General features: G+C 40.0%; 3 protein-coding genes and 1 non-coding gene across 4 annotated transcripts; all 4 read right to left on the bottom strand.

Annotated features, from left to right (window-relative positions):
- Positions 1 to 1,285: 1,285 nt before the first annotated feature.
- Positions 1,286 to 4,761, bottom strand: LOC133737713 (uncharacterized). Its single transcript, XM_062165218.1, has 3 exons — positions 4,259 to 4,761; positions 3,298 to 4,140; positions 1,286 to 2,924 (listed from the first exon to the last, which is right to left on the bottom strand). Exons 1-3 carry the CDS (start codon positions 4,759 to 4,761, stop codon positions 1,286 to 1,288), a joined length of 2,985 nt encoding a protein of 994 aa, XP_062021202.1.
- Positions 4,762 to 7,123: 2,362 nt separating this feature from the next.
- LOC133740238 (linoleate 13S-lipoxygenase 2-1, chloroplastic-like) lies at positions 7,124 to 12,925 on the bottom strand. The gene is made up of 9 exons (XM_062168174.1): positions 12,460 to 12,925; positions 10,329 to 10,600; positions 10,005 to 10,242; positions 9,601 to 9,921; positions 9,379 to 9,464; positions 9,085 to 9,195; positions 8,684 to 8,985; positions 8,203 to 8,469; positions 7,124 to 8,057 (listed from the first exon to the last, which is right to left on the bottom strand). Exons 1-9 carry the CDS (start codon positions 12,842 to 12,844, stop codon positions 7,298 to 7,300), a joined length of 2,742 nt encoding a protein of 913 aa, XP_062024158.1. The 5' UTR covers positions 12,845 to 12,925; the 3' UTR covers positions 7,124 to 7,297.
- A 5,712-nt stretch (positions 12,926 to 18,637) lies between these two features.
- Positions 18,638 to 23,686, bottom strand: LOC133740053 (guanine nucleotide-binding protein-like NSN1). Its single transcript, XM_062167903.1, has 9 exons — positions 23,550 to 23,686; positions 23,092 to 23,333; positions 22,784 to 22,898; positions 22,511 to 22,684; positions 20,789 to 21,006; positions 20,401 to 20,665; positions 20,018 to 20,197; positions 19,684 to 19,895; positions 18,638 to 19,218 (listed from the first exon to the last, which is right to left on the bottom strand). The coding sequence occupies exons 1-9, from the start codon at positions 23,566 to 23,568 to the stop codon at positions 18,835 to 18,837; spliced, it is 1,809 nt and encodes a 602-aa protein (XP_062023887.1). The 5' UTR covers positions 23,569 to 23,686; the 3' UTR covers positions 18,638 to 18,834.
- Positions 23,687 to 23,762: 76 nt separating this feature from the next.
- Positions 23,763 to 23,847, bottom strand: TRNAM-CAU (transfer RNA methionine (anticodon CAU)). The gene is given in 2 exon segments: positions 23,763 to 23,798; positions 23,810 to 23,847. It is a non-coding gene; the product is annotated as a tRNA-Met (tRNA).
- Between the last annotated feature and the right edge of the window lie 3,933 nt (positions 23,848 to 27,780).

Genomic DNA, 27,780 nt, shown 5'->3' with positions numbered 1-27,780 from the left:
AGGCCAGAGGGAGGCTGTGCGTGCGACGGCGAGCTCGGGGAAGGCCGGGTCGTGGCCGGAGGATGCCGGAGGAGAGAGAAAAGTCCGGGTCGGGTCGGAGAAAACCCGCCGGGTCTGACGAGAAACAGAGGAGAGAGAACGGAGAGGGCTGGGGGCTTTTCCGCAAAAAGAACTTTTTTTCGTCCTTAAATGAAAATAAAATCAGAAAATTTCCTATTTATAGAAAATTCCCAATTTTCAAAAATTCATAACTTATTTATACGAACTCCAAATATTGCGTTCCACATGTCCACGAACTCGTATCGACGAGCTCTACAACTTTCATGAAGGAAGTTTTCCCAAATTTTGAACGTATAAAAAGTCAACTTTGTTGACCCCCTAAAAACGTTCGTTTTCGAAAATAAAATCGTTCGAACTAATTCCACAACTTCTCCAAGCTTCGTACTCGCTCCTACTATCGTGAAATCATTTCTAAAAATCCATGGAATTTAATTTGGATTTTTCGGGGTATTACAAACTCCAAAGGTATACTCAAGATTAGATCTCTAATAGCCGGAGTGAACCATTGATTCAGTTTCTCAACAATAGTCAACATCCCACTTTCTTGTAGAAGGATCAATTAATTCTGCAACTTTCCTTGAGGCATTCCTTCGAGGGGGAGATGAAGGACATTTGGGGAAAAAATTTGGAAGCCCGCCAGAATCCTCCACACAACTGATGTAAGTCCTCACACAATCTCGGAAGTCTTTTTTATTTTTCTCTTTTCTTTTTAATATATATTTTGTGAACGAACTTTGTATGCAAGTGCTTGTAACACATAATCGAGGCAGGTCTCTTGGAAATCAATTTATCTCAGATTTGTTGCCCAACTGATTTCAGCAGGTCTAATAATGCCAAAGGGATTTTTTTTTTTTTTTTTTTTTGAAGGGGGGTAGAAGCCCCATCAGATGTTATTATTGATGGAATTACTATACCGTGAGGGGGACATGGTGCCTATACCTCGAGTATAATTGTATACATCTTCAAGAAGAACATCCTCAATAATAGAGGGAGTCTCCCCAATCCAAACATCGTCAAAATAGGATAAACTAGCAAAGTGTGCTAAACGATGAGCCACACTATTTGCTTCACGATATACATGTCGAATTTGAACAAAATCAAAAGCACTCATGTACTCTTTGCAATCATCCACAATTCGACCTACCTCGGAGTATTCCTCATTAGGATTGACCATCGCACTAACTAGCACTGCACAATCTGTTTCCAATTCAACCTCAGACCACCCCTAATGTATGGCTAACAAGAGCCCAGCACGGACAGCTTCTGCTTCCACATGCAATGGAGAGGTAACAAAAGATAGGGGTCTTGCTAAAGCAGCCATACAAGTCCCATCACCATCCCTTGCTACCACACCCAAACCATACTGCCCAGACTCACTACGATAAGCCCCATCCATGTTGACTTTCAGCCGCCCACGTGGTGGGCACAACCATCTAGCCTTTGGCCTTCTCCCACCCTTAGACTCATGAGGGTGTACCTTCTGGAATTCCTCCAACCAATGAGCTGCCCATGCAGCCATGTTCCATGCATTAAAACACCCACCCTTCCATGCAATGTGATTTCTTTCACTCCATATAACCCAAAGACACGTAAAAAACTTGTCCACCTGAGCCTTAGTGCATGAATTAACCACCTCACTAATCCAAGTCTGTACCCATGTTCCTGGCTGCGTACTTGGTCTAAAGCCAACATTACATGCAGACCAGAAACACTCCAACGCTACACATTTCTTGAACACATGCACATCAGTCTCCACCTCCTTGTTACAAAATAAGCAACAAGGATTTTCAATACGTACCTTCTTACGAAGTGCATCTCGTGTAGGCAGTATACCCCGTAGCAATCTCCACACAAAACTCTTCACTTTTGGTGGAACCCTGGCTCTCCAAACCGCCTTCCAGACCTTATTAGCTTCACTCCTCACTCCGGCAGACGATGACGCAGCCTTTGTATGTGTCTCTAGCTTCCTAGCTACATAATAGCCACTCTTAACATTAAAGAGTCCCTTCTTGTCGTAGTGCCACACCTTTCGATCCCCAACCGGCCTCAAACTCAAAGGAATTCCCAAGATTATCTCCATCTCCCTTTCTGTAAACAACTCTTCAATTACAGGTTGAATCCATTCTTGCTGTTCTGAATCAATGAGATCACTCACCAACCAATCTTCTGTACCCACCATGGGTGTGGAGAACGGCTTAAAATTATAAGGCAGTGGCAACCAAGGGTCCTCCCACACAGAAACATTAGTACCACTACCAATCTGATACCTAAGACCTCGAGCTAACACCTCCCTGCCAGCCAGGATACTCCGCCACGTATACGACATATCCTGTCCAACCTCCGCCTGCATAAAATCTGAATTTGGAAAATACTTAGCTTTGAACAACCGCGCAGCAATAGACTCCGGATTGGTGATGAGCATCCACCCTTGTTTAGCAAGTAACGAAAGATTGAAAGAAACTAAATCTCGAAATCCCATTCCTCCTTCACCCTTTGGTATGCACAATCTCTCCCATGCCAACCAATGTATCTTCTTCTCCTCCTCCTTCGATCCCCACCAAAACCTTGCCATGAGTTGATGGATCTCATTACAAAGTTGCATGGGCAGTTGAAAGCAGCTCATTACATATGTAGGTACAGATTTCACTACTGACTTCAACAAGACCTCTTTCCCAGCTTGACTCAACGTCTTCTGACGCCAACCCTGAATCTTGTGCTTTATCTTCTCAAGTAGAAAGCCGAAAGCTTCCATCTTGGAATAACTAACATCCATAGGAAGCCCAAGATAAGATTCATGCTTATCCACTCTACTGACCCCAAGAATAGTTGCAAGAGCTTCTTGTTTCTCCAATGGGATATTACGACTGAAAGCGGTGGAGCTCTTATCAAAATTGATCTTTTGGCCAGAGGCCACCTCATACCTCGCTCCCAAAAATACTTCTTAGGGTTTCACACTCCTCCGATTCAGCTTTGAAGAAGATAAACGAATCATCTGCAAAAAATAAATGGCTGATACTCGGTGCGTCCCGACAAATCCTTACACCATGTAGATCCCCCAACTCCTCTGCTCGTAAAATCATCCGAGAAAGTACCTCAGCGCACAAAAGAAAAAGGTAAGGTGATATAGCATCTCCCTGCCTCAAGCCTCTTGTGGGGAAGATCTTACCACGAGGTTCACCATTGAGAAGAAAAGAATAACTTACTGTCCGTACACACCTCATCACCCAACTCACCCACCTTGTATGAAATCCCATCTGAAACAAAATAGCCTCAAGAAAAGGCCACTCCACTCGATCATACGCCTTACTCATATCCAGTTTCAACGCTCCAAAACCCACTTTACCATCTCTACGACGCTTCAAGAAATGTGCAATCTCATACGCAACCAATGAATTATCAGAAATAAGCCTCCCGGGAACAAATGCACTCTGATAAGGCGAAATGAAATTCTGCAGTAGTGGCTTCAATCTATTAGCAATCACCTTAGACCCAATCTTATACAACACATTACACAAACTAATAGGCCGCAAGTGACTCATAGTTTCCGGTTTTTTGACCTTCGGTATAAGAGTCACATGCGTACAATTGAGCTGTCGAATTAACTCATCTTCTTCCAAGAAAGACCGAATGGCATCAACCACATCACCACCCACCACCGGCCAAAAATGCTGGTAAAAGCAAGGTGAGAACCCATCCGGCCCCGGGGCTTTAGATGGATGCATTTGTTTGAGTGCATCATACACCTCCTTATACGTGATCTCTTTAGTCAACCTGTTATTTAACTCCTCAGAAACAAAAGAAGGCACCATACTAACCACCTCATGAATAGTAGAAGGATTGGAAGACGTGAACAACTTCCCAAAATAATTAAGTACAACATGTTCTAGTTCTTCATCTGTAGTGCACCATACCCCCTCCTCATTGTAAAGCCCCTTAATTTGGTTCTTTCGTCTTCTGTTGCTTGTATACTGATGAAAAAACTTAGTATTAAGGTCCCCATCAGAAAGCCAAAACACTTTTGCCCTTTGCCTCCAAAAAACTTGTTTTAATTTGGTTCTTTCGTCTTCTGTTGCTTGCATACTGATGAAAAAACTTAGTATTAAGGTCCCCATCAGAAAGCCAAAACACTTTTGCCCTTTGCCTCCAAAAAACTTGTTCCTGGTGTAACAGGTCATGTAGCTTCGTTTCCAAACCCAACCTGACCTCAGTAGGCGGAGCTGACAATGACTCATCAAAGAAAATTGCAAGTTGTGCCCCAGTCTTCTCGATCTCCTCCTTCAAACTACCATAACTGGTATTACTCCATTCCATAAGCAGGCTCCTCGTGTTGCTTATCTTATTACAAACTTTCGCAAACGGGTCCGAACCCGATACGGATTCCCACCCCCTTTCCACCACCCTCTTGCACTCCTCATCTCGAAGCCAGCACTCCTCAAAACAGAACCGTTTCTTCTTTCTTTTCCTCCTTGCCCTAGCCTCCCTAACCTCCATAAGAATGGGGAGATGGTCAGAAGTGCATGGTTTTAGGTGAATAACCCGGGACTTAGGAAAACAGTCCATCCACCTTATGGAAGCAAGAAAACGGTCTAATCTGACTCTAACCTCCATACCACCTCTAATTCCCTTCCAGGTAAACTTAGGGCCTGAAAATTGCATGTCATGCAAACCACAAACATCCACAACGTCCCTGAACCCATCCATCTGTCGTTCACACCGAAATAAACCACCTTCTTTCTCATGTTGTGACAAAATCTCATTAATATCCCCCCCCCCCCCCCCCCCCGCCAACACCCAAGGCAAGGAACTCCTACGAGCTAACTCTTTCAATAGAGCCCATGTACGATGCCGATCCTCCACCTTTGGGAAACCATACAACCCCTGTAAACCTCCATCGCCCTACTCCATTATCATCTCCAACTATAACGTCAATGTGATTTCCTGAGTAAGTACTCAGAGACACCATTACATCCTCCTTCCATAATAAAGCAACTCCACCGGACCTACTGACCCCCTTATCCCCTTTCTTTTTTTTGAAATTACAAGAAACAGCAAAACTATTCTTCCACCCTACTTGCCTACGAACCCTTGTTATCTCATCAGCCGTACACCGCGTCTCACTCAAAAACACAATTGTGGGATGGTTTAGGGTTAACAACCCTTTAAGCCCCTGAACTGTCCAAGGGTTCCGAGCCCCTGACAGTTCCAGCAGAGAATATTCATGGCTCGTGATGGGCCAGCTCCGGACCCATCACGGATGAACGTTCGAGAGTACGTCCATGACTCAACTTCGGAAACTTGCCACCCATCACCACCACATTATTTTGTCTTACCACAAACCCTTTCTTCTCTTTCTTACCACTCCCACCCATTACCTTCTTCTCAGGCCTACATTCTTTGGAGGACGACTCGGCCTGCCCCCGCCCTCCAACCTTACTCACAGACTTCCCATGCAATAATTGTTCCCCCTTCTTCTTCAAGAAACTTCCAGAAGAAATAGTAGCAGCACCATTCTTGCGAACCCTAGGCCCCACATCAACTACATTCTTTTTTAAATTACTCTTACCCACTTGCGCCGCATCATCAGTGGTGGTCGTCTGTACCATTACTTTCTCCAAAGAATTAGGAGATCCTAATTGGCCAAAACTCCCGCCTGAGATAGCGGATCCAGATTTCCTAATCAATTCCCACGGAAAATCTGGACATTCCTGAACAGGCACCTCCCGTAGCTGCCCATCCACTCCAGCCATCGGTGTTGGACCACCGTGCCCGCCACCGGTCCAGGTCAAGCACCGCCGTTTCGTGCTCGGCCCAGCCCCTGACTCATCCTCCTCCTCCATCAGCGCAACATCCATGCCATCCTCCTCTTGTGCACGATCTGTGCTGGACTCCAGTACCACATCTCCACCTTCCATTTCCTCCCTGGACCGGACCACCCCACACGTGGGAAAATCCGGCGCCACCATGGTCCACCCACTACGCCTCCCAGAGAACAAGCCAAACCTTCTGCCTGTCCAGGTCTTCTCCGGGCTCTCATTTGACCTCGCCCTCTGTTGTGAGACGATCCACTCCTCCATGCGCTCTGCATTGAGGAGAACATCATACTTGTGCTCCGTCACCTCCCCGGCCTCCCGGCGAGGACAACTGTTACCTGTGTGGGATAACAAGCCACAGAAGAGGCAAAAATGGGGTAAGTGTTCATACTCCACTCGGTAAATCCTACTCTCAGGCCAACCAGACGGCCGGAAAGCAACTTCCTTAACCAGCGGCTCATCCACCTTAACCCCCACTCGGATACGGAGGTAACTTCCCAAACAACTCCCCTGCCGGTCCTTGAAGGTTCGAACATATTCGCCCACCGCATTGCCAATACTCTTCCCCGTTTTATCGTCCATATACTTCGTAGGAAGTCCCCTAATCCTAATCCAGAAGTATTGGGTGGCCAACGACACCTTCATTGGATCCACCGTCCCGTCCGTTATTGCTACGGCAAACAGCGCCTTCTCAAAAGTCCATGGGCAGCCGCGTACCACCCACTTCACGTCCGCCTCATACTTGAAGGAAAACAGCAGCCTGTTGCTTCCTTCTAGGCTGCAGACAGTAATTCTCGATCTATCCACCGGCCCATTCTTCGGAACCCAGAGACCCTTAAGAGTACTAATGAGGGCCTCTGTCCGGTAGGGCTTACAAGTCAACAACTCTCCCACCATGAAGAAACGTTGTGATCGATTGCCAGCCGGCTTCTCAGGCAAAACCACCTCCACCACACTCGGATCTGAAATTGCCAGCTTCCGGACAAAACCACCAACGACCTCCTCCATGGTGAGCAAACTTCGGGTTAACCAACTCCACCCCTCTACGATAAAAGGAGGGCACCAGGACATGCGAATCACGTCCGATCTGTCACACAGACACCACCTATCACACCACCGCCGATGCTTCGGAACCCTAACTCTCACACGTTAGAGAGAGAGAGAAGGGACATGTTCCTATTGGGACATATAGAGCATTGGTGGAATTGTCATGAGATTTTAAATGCCAAAGGGATTATATTTTCTAGATTGTTTCATAGACAATAATTAAGTGAAGCTACAATCTTTAGCTCAAAGAAATAATGAGAGTGAAACGAAACCATTTTTCATGGAAATATTAAGGTTTCACATTATCAGTTATCACTGACGGATGTAGATTAATTAAGCGTTAATTACTAATACAATTAATAAAGCGCGCATCAACGCATTTAGATGGAGATGCTGTTGGGAACTCCCTTTCCTGTGACCCCTGATTCTGAGAATGGCTTCAAAAGCTCATATGGAACAACCCCTGCTCCGACTCTGTTTTTCAGCTTCATATTGGTGTTCCTCTCATCAATAATTCCTTCTAGCTTCTTCAAATTGCCATTGAACCGCTCGAAAGCTGCCTTTATCACCGGGTTTTCAGCCCAAGATGACTCCACATTCCCACCAATGTACTCCTCATCGGGTGAATGGTTCGATAATACATCCAAGAGAGCCATCACTTTTGTTGCTTGAATCTGTGAGGGGAAGCTCCTCAGCAATGCAGCTTCTGGTTTCTTCAAAAATACCTTGAAAAGATCGTCGTTTGGATCTTCGGTTGGCATGTTGCTTCGAGCTATTGTAGGCCGGTTCGGGAAGTATCCGGCATACATGTACTGACCAAAGTTCACTGCAGCATGATGTCCAGCTGTAACCCAAATTATAGTTGTCAAAGTATGAATGAGATCTTCTGGGGTTTTCAAAACAGGCCACCATGGTTCATCTTTTTTGTCTGCATGGCCTTTCGTTCTAACTTCTGTCCACCAAGCTTGAAGCTCGTTATCAGATTCAACAAGAGTTGGGTCTGGATAATAGTGGTTCACATAGTCACCCACCCACTCCTTAATGGCATCCCACAGAATGAGACCATCATTTGCAAATGGGTAGTCTTCAATTGTTAGCTTCACACCATGCTCAGCTGTAGGATCTTCAACTGCCATTCCCCTTAAAGTAATGCAAACAAGTCAATTAGTAGCTGAAATTCCATAGAGTCTTATTTAAATTTTTTGTTCTTTTTCGAAACTTTCAATCAAGTTCCTACATCACACAATGTGAATAAATCTTATAGTAGTTTCATCATATAAAAGACCTTTTGATTAGATCTGCAGGCAAAGCTTCCATGTCAAAGCGCCAAAGCTGGTTGTAAGCAGCAGAACTGAGCTCATTTGAGTACTTTGCTGGTGAGAAGCAGGTCTCAATGGCTCCACCTGCATTAATGAGGCTTTCTCGAGCCAGAGCATTGATTTCCATTGTATAACGGAAATGAGGATGTAGAAGCCTATAGATGGGATGCATTGCACTTAGTTGTCGATTAGCTGCAATTATGTATGGTTCTGTACAACAATGAGTCCTCAGCCTGTGAAAATATGACAATAAAAAGTAGTTACAACTTACAACCATGAAAGACACGCATTTTCTAATTGCCCCATATCCATGCTTGACATAGAGGCTTGAGGATTAGTCATTTTATATTTTTATCACGGTTTCAGAATCGAATATAAATGATCAATTTGGTAGCTAACTGGCACTATGAAAAAGGTTTTGATCAATTTTTGGGTCCAAATACTTACCAGTGGATGACAAGTTGATGATAGCCCGAATCATGAGCACAAACATGGGCTTTCGCAAGCCTCCAAAGCCAGCAACCAGTGGCATCCCATGTTGGGGTAAACACTTCCTTCCATTGGGGCTTGTCACCAATGGGTGGTCGAGTGAGTTCAATGGCAACAGGCCTCAGTGTGCCATTCTCAGTGAGGAAGAAAATTGTCCGAGAACCATACAGTGTGGTTCCTTCAACCTCTCTCACTTTGTTCACATAAGGCATGAGCAGATCATGATAATCCAAAATAAAGAGCTTCTTTCTTTTTAAGGCCTGCATTTCAATTTAAACCAATTTTTCCCTTTCACACAAAAATGACAGCACAAACGATAAACTGTGATAATGAGAATGGAATTTATATATATGTTATACCTCATCGACAGTCATAAAGCATCTGATTTCCTTCTCCACCAGTTCTGTGGTGATCAATGATTCAGCTGGGCCATAAATCTCGGGGTCAAGTTTACTTTTCAATGGCCATTCCTGATACGTCATTACAAATTTAGTGCGCCATTAGAGCAAAAAAGGGAAGTTGATCAATCAAACCACAGATAGTCTGGTTTCGTTTTTCAAGAGATAGAGGAAAAAGAAAAATGCACATGTTTGGTTTTCTAATTGAAGTGGAAGAGTTCTTTTGGTAACGGAAAATTCACGAAGAAAGCATACCGTAACTAGCTCTATGCTATATGGATTAAGACCAGCTAGAGTTTGCCTAGAAAATTCTTCATCTTCGAACCAAGAAAATTTATCACCTGCATAATTTGAGAGCTATCAATATCAAGGCAGCATACAAATGGGACATGAGGCCAACAATAAGGTTTTCATAAGAGAATTAATTCTTGTTTATTAGTTGTGCATAGATATATAAAGAGGTAGCTAGAGGCGTACGATCAAGTATTTCAGGGGTCTCAAAGAGCAAGAGATCATCTTGTCCATCGCTAATTGCCTCGACTAGCCTTGGGATGATTGACTGAAAAAAGCCACTAGCTGTTGGCTTAGGCAATGTGACTCCTTCATTGAACAATGAATCTATGGCTGTGAAGTCGGGAAATCCTAGCTCTGGATCAACAAGTGTTATCTCAAGTTGAGGAAGCAATGCGTGCAGCACAGATTTCAGGGTCTTTGTAGAGAATGTGAGCTGTTTCAACTCTGAAAACGCTTCATCTCTTGGCACATACACGCTGCTGCTTCTTTCCTCGGATAATGGATCTGCATTCACACAATAATATGATAAGAAATAATCACATATATAGCTCTTATATATAGTGTTGCTATTGGTTTGTGGTGGTTACCCTTTTTAGTGCGTGGTCGTCCAGTTCTGCAGCGCCTAGGGTACGGGTGGTCTTTTCCACCAAGGACAGGCCTAGCCAACTCGTCTTTGCTATCCGGGTCTCCAAGATCATTGTATGTATCATAATCGTAAATCCTTTCAGATGCTTTCCTTTCACCCTCGCCATTTCCTCGCAGAAGTTGCAGCTCCTCTTCTCTTAGCCTCTTGATCCCACTTGGTGTCTCTGATGGTAAGTAAGACTGTTTCATTGTCGACGACATTAGCACATCATCATTAGAATGCATGAGACATTAGTGTTGGTGTAAACGAAACTAGTCATACGTACCTTGTTGGTGAAAAAGATTCTCTTTTGCTTATTGTCATACTTGGAATGAGTCCATGAATTACATGGAACACTAACAGAGGTGACATTTGGGAAGCAGGAGATCTCGATACTCTTGATGTAAGCCTCCTCGTGGTGCTCATTCTCAACCTGAACCGCTCCGATATCCCCGAAACCCGCTGGGATCGTCAGCACACTCTCGTATGTGACGATCGTCTCTTTTTGGTTCACTTTGTGTGCATACCCCTTTATTGTTTCTTTCCCCAACCCAGTCTCTGTTAGAAAAATGAATTGCATAAATACTTATGAGTATAACTTATTTTGCCAATGTACATGCCCTCTAGATATGATTATTAAGTTATAAGCTTAAGAAGATCTAACCTAGCTAACAGTGTAAAATTTCTACACTTTAGTAAGGAACGAAGTAGTGCCGAAGACTTTTTTTGAATGTAATAATTGAATGTATGAAAAAAAAAAAAAAAAAAAAAAAAAAAGGGCATGGTCACGGACGAGTTTGGGCCAATCAGGATCCGGTTTAGCAGTGCATGACATGCAATATCGCTTTCATGCAAAATGTCAAAATTCGTATTGGTCGCAGACCTCGTACGACCACAGACTGACTCATCATTTATATTGACCCATCTTCTTTTTCTTCTCTGTTGGTGCCCCTATAATAAATCTTCAGAGAATACGCGACTAATGTTTCAGTTTTTTCTTGGCCCCTTCCCATCTATGCTAAAAGGGTAACATGCTTTGCTTTGCTTCCAGGGGACCGCTCAAGAGAGGCAGAGGGCAGTTGAATCGGCCCTTGGAAAATTACTTTTTTTTTTTTCCGACATGGCTTGGAAAATTACTATTGATATATAGTACATATGTACGTTATATATATATATATATATATATATATATATATATATATATAATATACATAATTTCTTCATATATTACAAGAAATTATAACCATGAAACTATAAGTTTAGTAGTATGAGAGTATTGATCACCTGATCTTAGCATTTATCATACGAAAATTTTAAGTCATATTAATGTATCAATACATTAAGTAGATTATATTTGATACAGAGGTAGACTGACTTCACACATAAGTAAATTATCTCAAAATAGTCTACCATATACCTGTGTATCGAATTCATTTACTTGATATATGAGAATATTAATGTACTAGAAATGAAATTTTTCAGGCATATTTTTTCTATTTTTGAATTAATCTAAAAAGGATATTCATGATCGGGATCGATCGATTATGGCAATCATTTTCGAACACCTCATAGCATTTTCCAAACGTTTGAGACTTCTATCATTTATGTATGATTTGAAAATGCTTCAGAATAAGATGTGATATATGATTGTACTACTAGCCGGAGGACCTACTGAGCAAAGCAGATAAGTCGAATCATATAGTACGTAACCTCTCTATGGTCCTGTCAATTAATTCGTTAGTTCCTTGACGATGTAATTAATGACTTGTCCTTTTTTTTTCATTTAGTGACTTCTTCATTAAAATAAACTAAAATAAAAAGTCAAATTAATAAATATGAATGAATAGTACATCTCGATCAATCCGCTAAAAAGACCTGCTTATGAAAAATATGAAACATCCAACGGTGATGTGGGAGAGAATCAAAATAATGTTTAGCAGTCATGCTTCTATTCTGATGTGGTGCTTGGTTAATCTTAACATATATAATTGTAGTTAAAGCTCTAAAATAATGTTTTTGACCTCAAGTAAGTTTAAACATGCACTAGAGACTTTGAACCCTCGTTTTGGCTCACGCCTTATTCATTAATTAAGCTCATTAATATTAAAGACCCGAGCCAAAACACCTCAAGTGGTGAATTAAATTTGAAGCACAAGGACTTTCAAGCACCGTTCTTGATTTCCTGGGGATATACATGTATTTTCTGAGCCAACCAAAAAAGAATTAAGTTCATAGTTTTAACTTTTAAGACTCTAAAAGTTCATACCCAGAAGCAATTGTCCAGGATTCTGAAAGTTAATACTCAAGCTGGTTGGAATCATGTAATAGGTGTAGAGAGTCGGCTCGGATGAGTTAGAAGTTAGAACGTAATAGTTATGAATAATTAACTAAATTAATTTCTTCGGTAGTTAGCTTACTGTGGTCAAGTTGAACGCTGACAAGCTCGAGAAGAAAGGTTTTGCCAGCGAAATCGGTGAGGGCGTCGAGCGGTGCAGTCAAGCTAAGGGTGGAGAGGATGTTTGCCGCTGTTTCTTGCACCGTAACCACTGCCTTTACTGTGACTGCAGTATCCTTTTGATCCAACCCTGTGGTGGTTGCCGTCGTTGCCTTTACTTCACCGGAGGCTCGGATGCGATTAAATTTTTTGCTCAAGTGGTGCTTTGTGTGGCCGTGTGCAGGAAGGATGTTGACGAAGGAAGGGCTGCTCAGAATGGCGGAGCTGCCAGGTTTTAGTGGTAAGAGAGGACTAGATCTAGCAGAGGAGGAGGGTGGTTTTTGCAGCTGAGGCTTCATCATCATCATGATTGCTTAACCTAGCTAGGCAGCTACAGGCTAGCTAGCTTTGTTTAGTTTGCTTGCTCCAACTCTTTGATGGGTTCGTTCATTTATATATACATACAGGTGCAATAACTAAGTACATATAGATTTTTTTTTTTTGGTCTGAACTAAGTACATATAGATGGAAATTACTCATGTTTTGTTTTTTCTTTTTCATGTTTTACACTTGATGAATAACTGAGCAAAAAATCTGAGCATGCACGTGTGGTTATGTAGAAATAAATAACTCCATAGCTTTGATTATTCAAAAAACTTCTGATCTGTGACAACTGACTAGCAATTGTTCATGAATCATCCAAATGACAAGTCACCAAAGACAAAAACGATATTTTTTTTTATGACAAGACAAAAACGATATTCATTCATTGAAAGATGAGGAAAAAAAAAAACAGAGAGAAAAACCAAGTTGATGTTCCATTTCATATATAATTGCATTTTGCTATTGTAAGTACTGAGGGGTAATTAAGATATGATATACTTATTCATGATCTGGAGAAGTTGAGAATAAGTTGATCGATTATAATGCACAAATTAATTTCTAGACTCTAGACATAGCACTGCAAGAAAGGATTGCTGAAATCGATATGGAGTCATATATGGAGATCCATCCACTCAAATTTCTAAAATCTTCTTCCGTTTGGGAACCAATCAAACACCGCCTAATTAACTAAATTAGTAAACATGCGCTTTTCATGTGATAACTGTCGGCCCCTACCATTCTTTTGATTTAGCCAAGTCCTTATGAATTAGTGTTCAATACTGAATCACTCCACCCACAGTGGTCCGTGATATTGATATTTGCGGGATAATGCAATGGTGCGATCCACCAATGATGGATTGCACTCTCCTAAATGCAACAACTCGAATGTTAAAAAAAAAAATAATAATAATAATAAATAAATAATAATAATAATAATACAACCACTCTAGTTAAATACTTCCACCTAAAAAATACTTTTATAATCTATATATACTTTGGGTATAAATGATTTTAAGTGCAAAAACAATTCAAGTTCAATGAACCTCTTTACCTACACAACGGAGTTCAAAAGTTTGTCATTCAACCATATATATCAGGAGATTGACAAATCTTCTCTTAGGATATATAATGCTTTGCACATTCTGATTCGATAAATTTTTCACCTATATTCTAGAACAAGGGAAATGATCCAACTAATGACTCCAAAAGAATTGAACGAGGAACCGTATGAGGTGAAAATCACATTTACGGTTATGTAGAATGGTAATAAGGGTGACTTATTTGTCAACTTTTCCACTATCACACTCTGCCTTATGCTTGTAAAGTTGCCAAAGTATGCTTAACCTCTAGATTTGAAATCACTACTCAATAAAGTTGCCAAAATATGCTTAACCTCTGAATTTGAAATCACCGCTTAAGTATATGGCCATAATTTACAAGAACATTTTGTAGTCTTAGTAAAAGCGGGAAGGGTTAAAGATTTACCAGGTGGGACATATCACATTGTTTGAGGAACCCTAAAGCGATGTAGAGGATCGTCAATAACGGTGTTCTAGTGCGATGTAGATTCTTATCCAAGAATTGTATCATTTGATAAAAACATGAAAAGTGTATAGCTAACCCAATAATGAAAATTTTGTGAGGGAACCAGAGTAGGCTACCATGAGACAAAAGATCTTTTTCAAATAATAATATATACTTTTCTTTATGTTTTGCTATGGGAGAGGGTAGAGAATTGAGTTAGGATTAGATTAGATCAAGGCCAGTTTCAATTTTCCTTTAATGCAATTCCCTTTTAATGTAATATATACACACACACACCCCCCGTTCTAGAGAAGACCTCCTTACTTTAAGAATTTGAGGATTTTTATTATTTTACACTAGTATATGACCTAATTTAATGATTTCAACCTTTGATCCATTAGATTCCTATGCAAGAATTATGTCTATAAAAAATCAAGGGGCCGTAACCACTTACCCAATTTCAGCTTAAAAATTGCCTACTCACTCCACTAAGAGTTTTTTAATCCCATTTACTCAATCTAACAACTACTGACAGTTTTGCTCTCATTAATCAAATTGAAACTCATCGTCTCTCTCCTTCCGGACTCTCTCTCTCTCTCTCCCCGGCCGGCCTCCATCCCCGTCGCTACTGGCTCTACCGCCATCGCCGTGGAGCAAGAAGGAATGGGTTCTCTCGGAAATCGACGAAAACGACATCGTCAGCGCCTCCTGGAGATCAAACTCGCTCCTCCGCCGCCTTCTCCACAGCCGGCAAACGCTGTCTCTACCAGATCATGGCCGGGGACGAGTTTATTCTGATCAACGATGGATTCAGCGGCCTTGTTCTTCCTTTGGCTCTGAGGCTCGAGAAGGAGAAGACGGAGGAGATGTTGAGGACGACGAGGATCTTAGCTTCCTCGAAGATCCGACCATGATCTTGATCCGGAGCTATCCGGTCAGAGAAGTTATTGTCGTTGAAGGCGAAGGCGAAGGCGAAATCGGCGTCCGTCGACATCGTCACGTATCGGCAAACTCCTCGTCTTCCTCCGCCAGTCCCGCCAATTCTCCGATCCTCGACCACGCTTCGAAGCCTCCCCAATCGAAGCCCAACCCCATTTCCACCTCAAAGTCCTCGTCAACTCCCAAGGCTTCGCCTCAGAGAACCCAGAGCCTCGATTAGAAGAGACCCGAATTGCCGGCCTCACATTCTGGTGGGTGCCCAGAGCACTTTTTTTTTTTTTGGGTATACTGTGAGCTCCGAGAATGGGGAAGGAAAAAAAAATGAACGTGTACAATTGAACATATAAATTGATCAATTGTGTCTGTAGTGTATTCATTTTGGTTTTGGGAGTTTATGCAATTCACTTGAGGGCAAGAATATGATTATTGGAGGGCAATAATATGATTATTGGGGACAATAATATGATTATTGGATGGCAATAATATGATTATTGGGGACAATAATATGATTATTGGGAGGCAATAATATGATTATTGCGAGGCAATAATATGATTATTGGGAGGCAATAATCTCGCAATAATATGATTATTGGGAAGCAATAATATGATTATTGGAGGCAATAATATGGTTACTGGGTATTATTAGGGGGCAATAAATTCAGACGCCGGAATCCGGTCACTAGTCCGTAGCCGGATTCGGGATTCCGGTGACCGGTCGCCGGAGTCCGTCATCGGAGTCCCCGGCCGGCCACTGGTCACCGGAGTCCGGCAAGGTCGATGACTTCTCCAACTAAGTGACAAAGAAGGAGAGGGCAAAATTGTCCCAAAAATAAATGAAAAAGAATAAAACAATACTTAATTGGGTATTAGGGAAATAATCTCTTAGTTTGGGTAAGTGGACAATCTCTTAGAGTGTTTGGGTAAGTGGGCAATTTTTAAGCTAAAATATATTGGGTAAATGATCATTTCTTCGTATCATTTGGTGATTCAAAATTGTATAAACAAATGTAGTCCGTTAGATAAAATTAAAACAAATATTGTGCTGATCAAATGGTTAAACATGTTTCAATTTGGCTAATTTTTTGTAGGATTCATATGTGTATGAAAATAGAGAATGAATGGTTTAGATTATTAAAGTACATGCTAAAAATAAAAACATCCTCATATTTCAAGTTTAAGAAGGTTCTCTCTAAATCCTCCCTCTACATATATATATGCGTGTGTATATATATACATATATAATTTTTTTAATCATGAAAAATAATATTACAAAGAATATCCCATTAGGATCTTCTTCTTTTTTCTTCCTGTTACCATATTGGTCTCTTGGAAGATATATCGGAAAGAATCGTTTGGAAAAACATTGATGTTGAATATTGTTAACAATCAAAGAAACTCTCCAATGAATGCTGAAAAAAAACCCATGACCATCTGGATAAGGAAAAGAGAACTGCCTTCGAATTGAAGCTGATGAATACCAAGTAGTTTAGCTCACAACAAAACTTGCCTTTAAACCTATTACTTCAGCATTGAGAACATGGGAATCGAATAACCAATGGGAAGAGCATCTGCAATAATAACGGATCCATTGCTATCGCAAATCACAAACATTACAAAAGCTTTTCCAACAGCAGATACTGAGCCATCAAAATTTAATTTATAATAATTATCATTAGGTGGGTTCCAACCAATCAATTACATGTGACAATTTTTAAATTTTCATAAGATAATCTTATTAGCATTCCAAAAATCTTGAAGAAATTCTTTAATATGAAACAATGTTTTAAAATGAGACGTGAAAAGCGCAAACTCCCCTTAAAATGAGTCACATTTGATTCCAAGGCGATGATGCGTGAAAGGCGCAAAATAAGGCGTGAAAAGCGCATAAACCGTTGTCTAATAAGGTGCCAAAGGCGCATGCCTACCAAAAAAGTGTCGTTGTTGTAATCTTAATGGTAAAATCCATGGCTACTCTACAGCATAGTGCCTCTGCTGACTTCTTTTCTGCCTCTACCTCTATCCTATTCTGCGATACATATGACTATAATGAGATCATGTTCTCTTGAAGTCAGAATAGAGACTAACAGAAGATAAACTTCTTTTTGGAAAAAGAAAGAAAGAAAAGAGGAAGAGGATAGGAAACTGCTCTTGGAGTTAGTATAAGGAAGACTAATGCAATTCCCTTTTAATGTATTATATGTGTGTGTGTGTGCTCATGACTATAATTAGAAAAAAGAAGAACATATATAACTCGTTCTATACTGGACATGTACAAATCACACCTATTTTTATGAGTAATATTTTAATGGACATGTACATGGAGCAAAGTGTGATTTTTTAAAAATAGGTTGTCAATTTCACCCCCCACCTCCAAATAAATTGAACCGCAAATCATTGAACTCGTGACTATAATTAGAAAAAAGAACGTATAGAACTCGTTCTATCCTATATTATTCTTTGATTATATCTATGTTGACAATTTTTGTTTTCTTTTATCTTTCTGTTCTTCCAATTCATGTCGTTCTTTCATAGCTGGCATGAAAGTCATATTTGTTGTCCCTTTTATCAATCATTTTCTCTTTCCTTGTCTTGCCAAAGGTTGGAAATGAAGTGATACAATACCTCCAATAATGTAAAAACAGGATGAGCATACTATCCTAATTCAATTCTGAGATTGAAAAAAATAAATAATAAAATAGGTAGAGAAGGATTTAGTATGCTAAGTTTAATATATTGGTTAATATAAGAAGCGCATTCTTTTGTATTTTGAAAATATAACCAAAAGACTTGGTTCTCATGGGTCACCGTATCTAATTCCGAACAAAAGAACTCATTACAGAGCATACTAAACAAACGAAAAATAAAAAATCAAACTCAACCATCAACATAATGAACATACAAATCGGTAGGGGGGGGGGGGGGGGGGGGGGGGGGGGGTGAGAGAGATAGAGAGAGAGACCATGCATCCAGTTCGTGCATAATGGTCTAATTTCAGGTTTAAAAAAAAAAAAACAAAAGAGAGCACACTGAGTTTGTATAATTTTAGCCAAGCTCAAAGATATGATATAACTCCATCAGTCCCATAGTAGATAAATAAATTTCAGCTTCTAAATTACATGCGCAAAAATATGAGAATCTTTCTTTGCCAAGAATAAGCATTCCTGTGGTATGCAAGTATGCATCCATCTTTTTTTTTTTTTTTTGGTAAGTAGTATGCATCCATCTTTTATATATTGATAAATTCCCAACATTCTGATGGCCTGGGAGAAATAAGTGTTGCCTTCGAACAGAGAAACAGTTTAATGAAGCAGAAATAAGCAGAAGAAAAAATAATCAGGATTTGATTGATAGGTAATTGTAAATCTTGTGCGCACAAAGTCTGGGCGTGATCATACAGAACATATTTTGTGAAAGAAGAAACTTAAAAGCATAATTAAAAAATATACGTTAAAAAAAAAAAAAAGGCAGGCAGCATCAGGATTTTACTTGAACTGCCTTGGAAAAATACAGTTCATTCTTCCTCCGGTTCATCAAATCCAATACCAGACATAGGTACCTTTCCAATAATTTGACCGTCATCTTTTCCCCCAATGCCATCACCAACATCCATGGCAGATCCCTTCTTGATGTAATCAACTTTAAAATCATAATCATCTTCCATAGCATCCGTGGAAGCTGATTTGGCCTTTTTCCTCATCTTCTTCTCTGCTTTCTTCTTCCTTGTATTAAGCATACCTTCAGCTGCATACAATTTCTCATTCTGCCTGCTAGTTTTGGTAGCCGTCTTTTCTTTTGCCTTGCCTGAATCATCCTCTTCAACTGCCATGGACTGGTCATCGTCTGCATCAACCATATCCTTAGGACTTCCATTAGCTTGACTTGATGGTCTTTTATTCTGATGCATGACAACATATAAATCAGGTTGAATTTAAAACCAATAATCCTCCACATAATTTAAAACCAAATTCTAATTAGCTGGCTTCCTATGAAGCTATTGAACAAATTTGTACACCATGCAAAGACGGTTCAGTTTGACATACTTTGAACAAAGAAAATCAAAATGTGAGCAGCAAAGACAGTTCAATTTGCCAGCAAAGACTGTTCATTTTGAACCAAGAAAATCAAAATATGAATATGCTACCATCCCGTGTGTTCTCATATCTCCAAGGCACAGTGATGAGCATATGATAACAAAAAAACAGTGGTCAAAAACAGAAGAGTAGCTTTTAAAACAGTTTTCATTGAGCAACCTATCTATTATTTGGTAAGTTCAAGGCAGCCCTGTTCTTGTCAAAAAACAAGAACAGGTCATTAAAAAAGGATTCCAAAGCTTATGGTATCATCAGTACAGATCACAAACCTCTTCCATATCCTCATCAAAATTGAGTGGGCAACTGGGAGGAACTTCAACAGGATGGAAATCATTAACAGATTTGAGGCTTCCAATGAATGAAGATTCTCCATTGTATACTTCGTCAATGTTCAACTCCTTGCCCAGCTTTGAAACAATTTTCGCCTCTGAAGGTTCTTCTTGACTCCTAGCTGGGGGCATAGTGTAGTACGGAATTTTACCTGAAACATGACGAACATGTCGCATCAAATTTGACGTTTCAGTATATTTTTTATCTACAATTTAGTTTTTCCACAGTCACTCTTGTCCTTAACACCTATATGAAGGGAATACAAATACATACCCTCATTCCAGTCATGCAGAACAATTCTGGCTGCAGCTCCAATATCTACAACACCACCCTTTTTCAGCTTACCCCTAACAGTAGCCACCTTCTGCAGAAAGTCATCAACGGTATCAAAGCTTGGGAGCTTGTATATAGATACCAACAATCTGGCTGGGCAGAGCTTCAAAATTTCCCTCACTGCTCAAGAAAGGTGAAAGTGTGTTAACTTTAAAAAAAAAAAAAAAAAAAAAAAAGCATTGTCAGGCATAGCATCAACTGGGTTACATCCTTGTAATATGCAGCAGAAAAACCAAATCCTAGAGGGTTGCAATATGCAGCAAATGGAACTTGAGCAAGTTTTTAAATATGCTTAAATGAAAAATGGGGCAATAGCTAGATACCTGGAGCAATTGGATCCTCTAACTTCTCAATTCTTTTGCAATTTCGAAGAGCTATAGAGGCATCATTTTCTGTAGATTTGAGCATTACAACACCAGGGCAATCTATCAATTTGACATTATTATCCAACTGGACTTCTTGTAGTGATCTTGTTAACCCTGGAGTGGAACCAACATTGACGACACGGCATCTCTTCAAACTGTTAATGAGACTACTCTTACCAACATTAGGTAGGCCAATAATACCCACTGTAATCGACTTCTTGATCTGCCAAAGACAAAGGATCACATTTATACTTAAAATAATTTGAAACTTTAAAACTCAAGTTCAAGTGACAAATGCCCAAATTGTAGATAGAGATGTGACAATCATTAGAAACCAATGATATACCTCATGACTTCTTGAATAGTTCTTCAACAATTTAAGAAGAGTTTCAGCTCCTAGACAGTCACTTGTCTGCAAAAGGTTGCTAGGTTTTGATTTTTTAGAGGACGATTTCCACCCTAAGTTTGATTTTTGTTCTTGGGTGCTGCATTTGAAGGCAACAGCTGGCAACTCCTCCCTAAGATAAGTGAGCCACTTCTCAACAGCTTCACGTGGGATAAGATCTGAGATTCAAGAAACCATAATAATCAATAAAGGATTCGAGTTGAGATGCAGGAAAACATTTGAAAAATCAGATAGTGGTTGATCATAAAGATCCATCTCCACAACTAATGTTTTGTATCATTCAAAAAGTCTATACGACGAGAATAAAGGAAGGTGGATTTCATGTTGAGAGCACTAAAATTTCTCCTACTTTCACTTTCCATTACACCTGTGCTAGACATCCCTATTACTTCATACCGAATAGTTTTGCTCAAAGTAGAAAATCCATTACCATCTTTCTCATAATTTTTGCAGCTAAGTTAGTGCGTACATACAGTAAAGATGTAACCACACACACACACACACACATGTATAGTGCATAGTGCATAGTGCAATTCCTCCTGCACAACCTTCAAAGGACAGTCCTCCACATTGGATAAAGGTGTCTACAGAGGTGCATTGGGAGAAAGGTATCTGGCCTCTGTGCTTAGCTTTTAGCCTATTTCTAACTTTTTCTGTAGGTAAGGTTGTTAAACGCACTTAAAAAACTATCCTTATACCACTTAAAACTGGATAAGGTTAGGCACCTAAGATTCACAAGTAACTCTCGAGTGTGGAGGTTGTTGACCACATCTTCCTGTTTTTTAATTTCCTTCCATGTTGTAAGACAAGTCCTAAGAGAGCTTTTCAAGCTCAACCACTAACTCATACATAAACTGACATAGCTAATTCATCTATCATACCTACTATTAAGAAGCTCAGATGGGTTAAGTAATAAGCTCATATGGCCATCCATAAACTGTTTATCCTTTTCCCTTTGGCCAGCTAAGGTGGCTTAAACAGGCCCCTATAACTTGATCCTGCACCATTTCCCTTCTGCATCCTGCTTCTAAGAATCTAAGGTCTTGCTTTGAACCCTATAGAATGAACCATTTCTGGTCAATTGATTGACAACATGCTTTCCTTCATGACCAAAACAATATTCCTCATATTTAGGAAGCTAATAATTTTTAGCAAACCATTTAAACTGAGTAAAAAGTCCAAAATTAAACTACTTATGTTTCATAAATAAATAATAAGCTATTTGAGAAGTGTGCTTGTCGCTCATAAAGGCTTTCATTTAGAAAACCTGGTTCTTCTTGAAAAATTCAAGCATGATAGCTTCCGTGTTCTTTTTCATAATCCTTTGAAGTAGTTTCCATGTTCTTTTTCATAATCCTTTGAAGAAGTTTGACTAAATCTAAAAGATATATGGAATCTCTCATCTGAAGAGACTTGTTGTCACTGTCCTGGTTTTGTGCAAAAAATAATAAAATGAAAATTCCAGGTTTTGTGTTCCTGAGGATATACCGAGAAATTAGGAAAGTAGGGATATAAGAAACTTATTGTATCTACAGTCTGAGAAAAACCAGGCACATATATTGTGTATTAGAGTATCAGCTCACAAAGACAAAGACACACAGACAAAGCACACTTTACATGTGTGTGTGTGGAGAAAGAGAGAGAGAGAGAGTAGGGCATTACCGATTTTGTTAAGAAGTAACACAAGATGCTTATTAGGACCCGACTTCCTCACCATCTTTTCCATATCAACACATCGTGTACCCAGGGGATCTCGAGCATCAAGAACCTCCAAAATGACATCTGATGCTTCAATAACTTTAACCAACTCCTTGTAGAAAGCCCTATCTGAGCTATCTGTATGTAGGGAAAAACCAAACAACCACCAATTAAAATATAGAAAAGGTAACAATAAACTCAAGCCGAATTCTCAGTTTCACCATCAGTAAGGCATACCCCTATTCTTAGCAAACCCAATGGTGTCATCAGTACTCTTTTCCTCTAGTACTTCATCCAACTTGGAGTCCTCGTCATCGTCATCCTCTAACTCTCCCAGCTTCCTCTTCTGAGCCTGAATAAGCACAAAGAATTATCACTATCACATAAAAAAACTGCAACCATGTACTAAAACCAGGTAAGCTGTTCCATCTAAACAGTTAAAGTTTCGCAAGCTCACAATCAAATGCAAACATACATGATAGAAACTCCAGTTTCAGAACTAATGTGAATAGGCAAAAGAAATCAGGAAAGCTAAAAAGGGATACCCTTTCTTTGCGGGCAGCTTTCTTCTGCTCGATTTCATCGATGACACGAGCGCGGCGAGCTTCGAGGGCCTTGAGCTCCTGCTCCTTGAAAGGCCAGTCGTTAGGGATACCTGGGTCCTTCTCGACCTTCTTGCGCTGGAAGCCGAGCTTCTTGGCGTCCTTGGCCTTCTTCTTGTGGTGCTCCTTCACCTTCCTTATCACCTTGTACTTCTTCTTCAGAGGCACTCTCTTGCTTTTGCTCTCTGCAATCACCCAGTTCCCAAATCAATCAATCAATCAATCAATCCCAAAAAAAGATGAATGCTTTGCATTGAAATTAAGGAACCCAATTCCCAATCAATCAAAAAACAAAAAAAAAGATGAATGCTTTGCATTGAAATTAAGGAACCCAATTCCCAATCAATCAAGCAATCCAAAAAAAGATGAATGCTTTGCAGTGAAATTAAGGTTTGGCTTACTTTTGCTTCTCTTTACCATATTCGCTGCTGCTGGCTATTCAGATTCAGAATTGGGTATGACCTTTAGGTTAATATGCAAAACAGAGCGAGTAGCCGCTCTTCTGGGTTTTGGGAGAATTAGGGTTTAAGGAGAGCTGAGACTAGTTGAGGGTAGAGGGGGTAGATTTGGAATTTCGCAAGACTGGAAAGAGCAAAAAAAAAAACAAAAACTATTGGGGTGAGAGAGGCTCGAACTCTCGACCTCAGGATCACTCAGAAGCTATGAGACCTACGCGCTAGCCAACTGCGCCACCACCCCGATGTTGTACTTCCCCGGACTTCATTAATATTTATTGTAATTTTCTTTTCTTTAAAAAAAAAAAATTAACTTTGGACCGAAGAGAAGTTTAGTCCTTACTCTTCAAATTTTATCACTAAGGCCTAGTTTAGCCCCGAGGTGATTAATTTAAAAGCAGTTTTAACTGTGTTGCGAAAATAATCAGCTGTAAAATTAAGTAGCCGAGTGTTTGGTAAATTCTGCTTTTAACAGTGCTATGAGTACAAAAGCAGTGTTTAAGTGTTTGGTGAACCTTGGTATAAAAGTGATGTGAGTTTAGTCAATGACCAGAAAGACATGAAAAAATTAAGGAATTAAAACGAGATTAATTTTATTTCTCGATAAGTAGTAACGACATTTGAGATTTTTTTTTTCTTCAGAAAATTCTATTGAAGTGAATCTTCAATTTATTGACTCAAGAAGTATGCGTCACGACCAATCCGTGGTAATTTCCAAGAAATCTTTCGGATGTTAAAGCTATTTATTATGAATTTTGTATGTTCGGGAATTAAAAAATTTATTTTGAATAAAAGAAATAATTGCGGGTGCGATCTTGACCGTTTGTTTCATCACCTGAATCCTCACTGACTAAAAGAGCGAAAAACATACAATGCCCAAATATGTTCATGTTCACTAATACAAAAGACCAAATAGTGAGCTGATAACCAAATAAGACAAACTCACCTATCAAATATATGAGTGCAGTATCTTAATTTATGCGGTGTCCTTCCTCTATACGAAGAGAAGATTTTATCTTCTCTAGGACTACACCCTTAATTAGATTCAAGGAAAGCTATGCTCTTGTTAAAGTTTGGTTGTCCCTAAGAGCAAGTCCACCCGTAGTCAAGGTCGAAAAGTTAAGGCGTCGACCAGTCAAGTAACTGTTCATTGCCACTGGACATGGGTTTCCACCCATTTTTTTTCTTGACCAGTCAAGACTGTTCATTTTTTCACTATTCATCGATTTTTTCTTTCATAAATGAAAAACTAGGAATAAGTACAATACAACGTTATTTAGTTGTTGTACAAAAAATTCGGTTTCTAATCGATTTTTATTTTCGAAACAAACGTTATTTAGGGGGTCGTGAAAATTGACTTTTTATATGTTCGAAATTTGGGAAAATTTCCTTCATGAAAGTTGTAGAGCTCATCGATTCGATCTCGTGCATATATGGAACGCAATATTCGGAGTTCGTATGAATTTTTGAAATCTGAAAATTTTCTATAAATAGCAAAAAAAAATTCTGTTTTGTTTCAAAGGACGAAAATTTTTCTTTTTTTCATTTCCCCCCTCCGGTTCTCTCTCTCTCGCGCTCCCCCAGACCTGGCAGGTTTCGCCGACCCGACCCGCCTTTTTCTCCCTTCTCCGGCGTCCTCCGTCCACAGACCCGGCTCCCCCGAGGTCGCCTCACCTCGTCCGGCCGCTCCGTGGAGTCAGCCCGCCCAGACGCTGCCCCCAGGCCGAGATCGAAGCAACCCCAGGCGGAGCAAATCGTCCTCCGGCGACAAACGCCTCCTCTCTTCCGCTTCTCTCTCTGCACGCACGCATGGATGAGTTGCGGCGCCACGCATCAGACGCTTGTCCTCCACTTCCGTCGATCAGCGCGTCTCCTTCTCCACTCATCCAGTGACGTCACCCACGTTTCTGGGCTGCGCCGAGCTGGCAGACGCCTTGGCTGGGTCAAGGAATTAGTCAGGGCCTTGACTAAATTCTTGGCTTCGGTCAAGAAATGCTGACTTTTGGCTGGGCAGAATACCTCCGGTGGAAACCTAATTTTCCCCTCCATGGTCACCACATCAACTTTTCCTAGCTGGTGACCAGTCAAGAAGCAACCGGTGGAGTTGCTCTAATCGTCTGGAAAGCCAATATAACCTTCATCATTTTTCCCAAAGAAGAGACCAGTTGAATTGTGAAGTTGATGGAATTGGATGAGGGCAATATAGATAAAGCCAATAAGTGATCTCAACTTCTGAAATCTCTTAATCTAGAAGTAGCAATATAGCGACTTGTGAATTATACATTGGGAAGTGGGAGATTGAATTATAATCAGCAACCTATTGTTTTACCAAACACCCATTCTGCCTTAAATTAATAAATAAGTAGCTTAAGCTGCCTAAACCTCGAGGCCAAACTGGCCCTAACATTCATACGCTTACAAAAACAATCAAATTCGTTTTAGTTGTTAGAGAAACTCCAACAGATTCCCTATAATTTTTGTATTATATGGAAGCAAAAATCAAAGGTTTAGCCTTTTTTTCTTCTCCAGCTCCAACAAATTCCATATTTTACAGCAATCTTTAAAATCTCCATAATTTTTCCTTAAAATTTTAGAGATTGCTGTAAATTCAAGTAATTTTATTTTCTCTTTCCTCACTATCCCTAAAATAGAGAATCTGTTGGAGCAAAATAGACTTATTTTTCCCTAAAATAGAGAAAACTAAAAATATGGGGAAGTGTTTGGAGTTGCACTTAGTCAATATGTTAACTTGGCTGTTGAGTTGCTGACGGGGCTTAAAAATGACACTTTTCGCTGGAGATCTCACCAAAATGTTTATTGACACTTAATAAAAAATAAAAAAAAGTATTGACCCTCAATAAAAACAAATTATTGAGTGTGAATAACCAAATCCCCAAAATCAGCTCTAAATTTAATTTCTTCTCATCTTCTTTCCAAAAAAAAAAGTTTTGGTGAGTTGTTGTCAGTTTTGTTGAGAGTCGATAATGAGAGCAAACTGTAGATTTGGAAGCTTTTTTGAGTTATAACAGTTCTAATGAGACTCAAAATGAGTGCAAAATTATTATTTTCTTGCTTTCAAGAGTGGTATGCAGTTTCATTGAGGGTCAATAATGACTGCAAAATTACCATTGTCTTTCCTTTTTTGTTGGGAAAAAATAACCATTATCTTGCTTTTATGAGTTGTATGGAGTTTTATTGAAAGTCAATAATAAGTAGGGGTGGGCATAAACCGACCCGGGACTCAAAAACCGGCCGAACCGGGCCGGAAAAATGAGTCGGTGACCGAACCGCTTGCAAAATACACATAATATAACATTCACCGAACCGCACCGAATCTTTTCGGATCGGCACCGGTTTCTCACCTCTCACCGACCGAACTGACACCGAATTGACCGAATAATAACACAATCACCTTTTTTTCTTAACGTGTTGTCACTTTACTAGTGGGGGAGGTTTGGTTTACTATGGACCTTTCTACACACAATCTTGATCACCTAATATAAACCTAATAACCCTAGCTGATAGCCACTATCTCTCTCTCTTTCTCTCTCTCTCTCTCGCAGCAGCCTCCTCATTCTCTCTCACCCTCTCATTCCTTTTCTCTCAATTCTCTCATTCTCTCTCACAAAAATCTTCCACAACAAAAAGTTTAGTCACTATGTATGTTCATGATCTATAGGTCATCATTAAGCGAGTCCGATTTTCATCAAAATCTATTGGTAAGCTTCTATTTTGAATATGAACTAGGCTATAGATCTGGGTTTTAATTGGATGATTTTGGGTTTGCTTTGTAAGGATTTGGATTCAAGGATTGATTATATTCATTTGCAAAGAAAAGACGATCTGCACAAAGGAATATTTATGAGTGTTGTTCGACTAAGAGTTTGATTGTTAGGCTATTGAGATCAGTGGTGAAGTTTTATGCTCTAATACTTTTGTATGCTTGTACCAAGATCAGTGGTTTTCATATTCATCTGCAGGAGCCAAGAGATTAGAAGCTGGGAATTGAAAGTCGTCCTCCAACCTTTGATATATTTCTGTTGTTATATTTGTTTTAATGAACTAAGTTAATTTGATCTGTGAAATAAGTTAATTTGTTCTTGCACAAGTTTGCCCAGATTGTTCTAAACAAACAATTACCGAAGAATTGGCGTTAAGTTAATCTATTGTTGAAGTG

This window comes from Rosa rugosa, chromosome 3 (genome assembly GCF_958449725.1).
Source record: "Rosa rugosa chromosome 3, drRosRugo1.1, whole genome shotgun sequence".
NCBI lineage: Eukaryota > Viridiplantae > Streptophyta > Magnoliopsida > Rosales > Rosaceae > Rosa > Rosa rugosa.
This window is presented reverse-complemented; position numbering and strand designations above follow the sequence as displayed.

What these genes read in the sequence shown, in the direction of transcription:
- LOC133740238 (XM_062168174.1), bottom strand. Translation starts at nt 12,844, where the DNA reads ATGATGATGATGAAGCCTCAGCTGCAAAAACCACCCTCCTCCTCTGCT. An exon ending in ACGACCACGCACTAAAAAGG is followed by an intron (nt 9,922 to 10,004) that starts GTAACCACCACA and finishes GTGTGAATGCAG; the next exon opens with ATCCATTATCCGAGGAAAGA. An exon ending in CCTGCAGATCTAATCAAAAG is followed by an intron (nt 8,058 to 8,202) that starts GTCTTTTATATG and finishes CATTACTTTAAG; the next exon opens with GGGAATGGCAGTTGAAGATC.
- LOC133737713 (XM_062165218.1), bottom strand. Translation starts at nt 4,761, where the DNA reads ATGGATGGGTTCAGGGACGTTGTGGATGTTTGTGGTTTGCATGACATG. An exon ending in GCTCCGCCTACTGAGGTCAG is followed by an intron (nt 4,141 to 4,258) that starts GTTGGGTTTGGA and finishes TTTTTTCATCAG; the next exon opens with TATGCAAGCAACAGAAGACG. An exon ending in CAGATGGGATTTCATACAAG is followed by an intron (nt 2,925 to 3,297) that starts GTGGGTGAGTTG and finishes CACCGCTTTCAG; the next exon opens with TCGTAATATCCCATTGGAGA.
- LOC133740053 (XM_062167903.1), bottom strand. An exon ending in TGGGTTTGCTAAGAATAGGG is followed by an intron (nt 22,685 to 22,783) that starts GTATGCCTTACT and finishes CCCTACATACAG; the next exon opens with ATAGCTCAGATAGGGCTTTC. An exon ending in AGAGGATCCAATTGCTCCAG is followed by an intron (nt 20,198 to 20,400) that starts GTATCTAGCTAT and finishes TTTCTTGAGCAG; the next exon opens with TGAGGGAAATTTTGAAGCTC.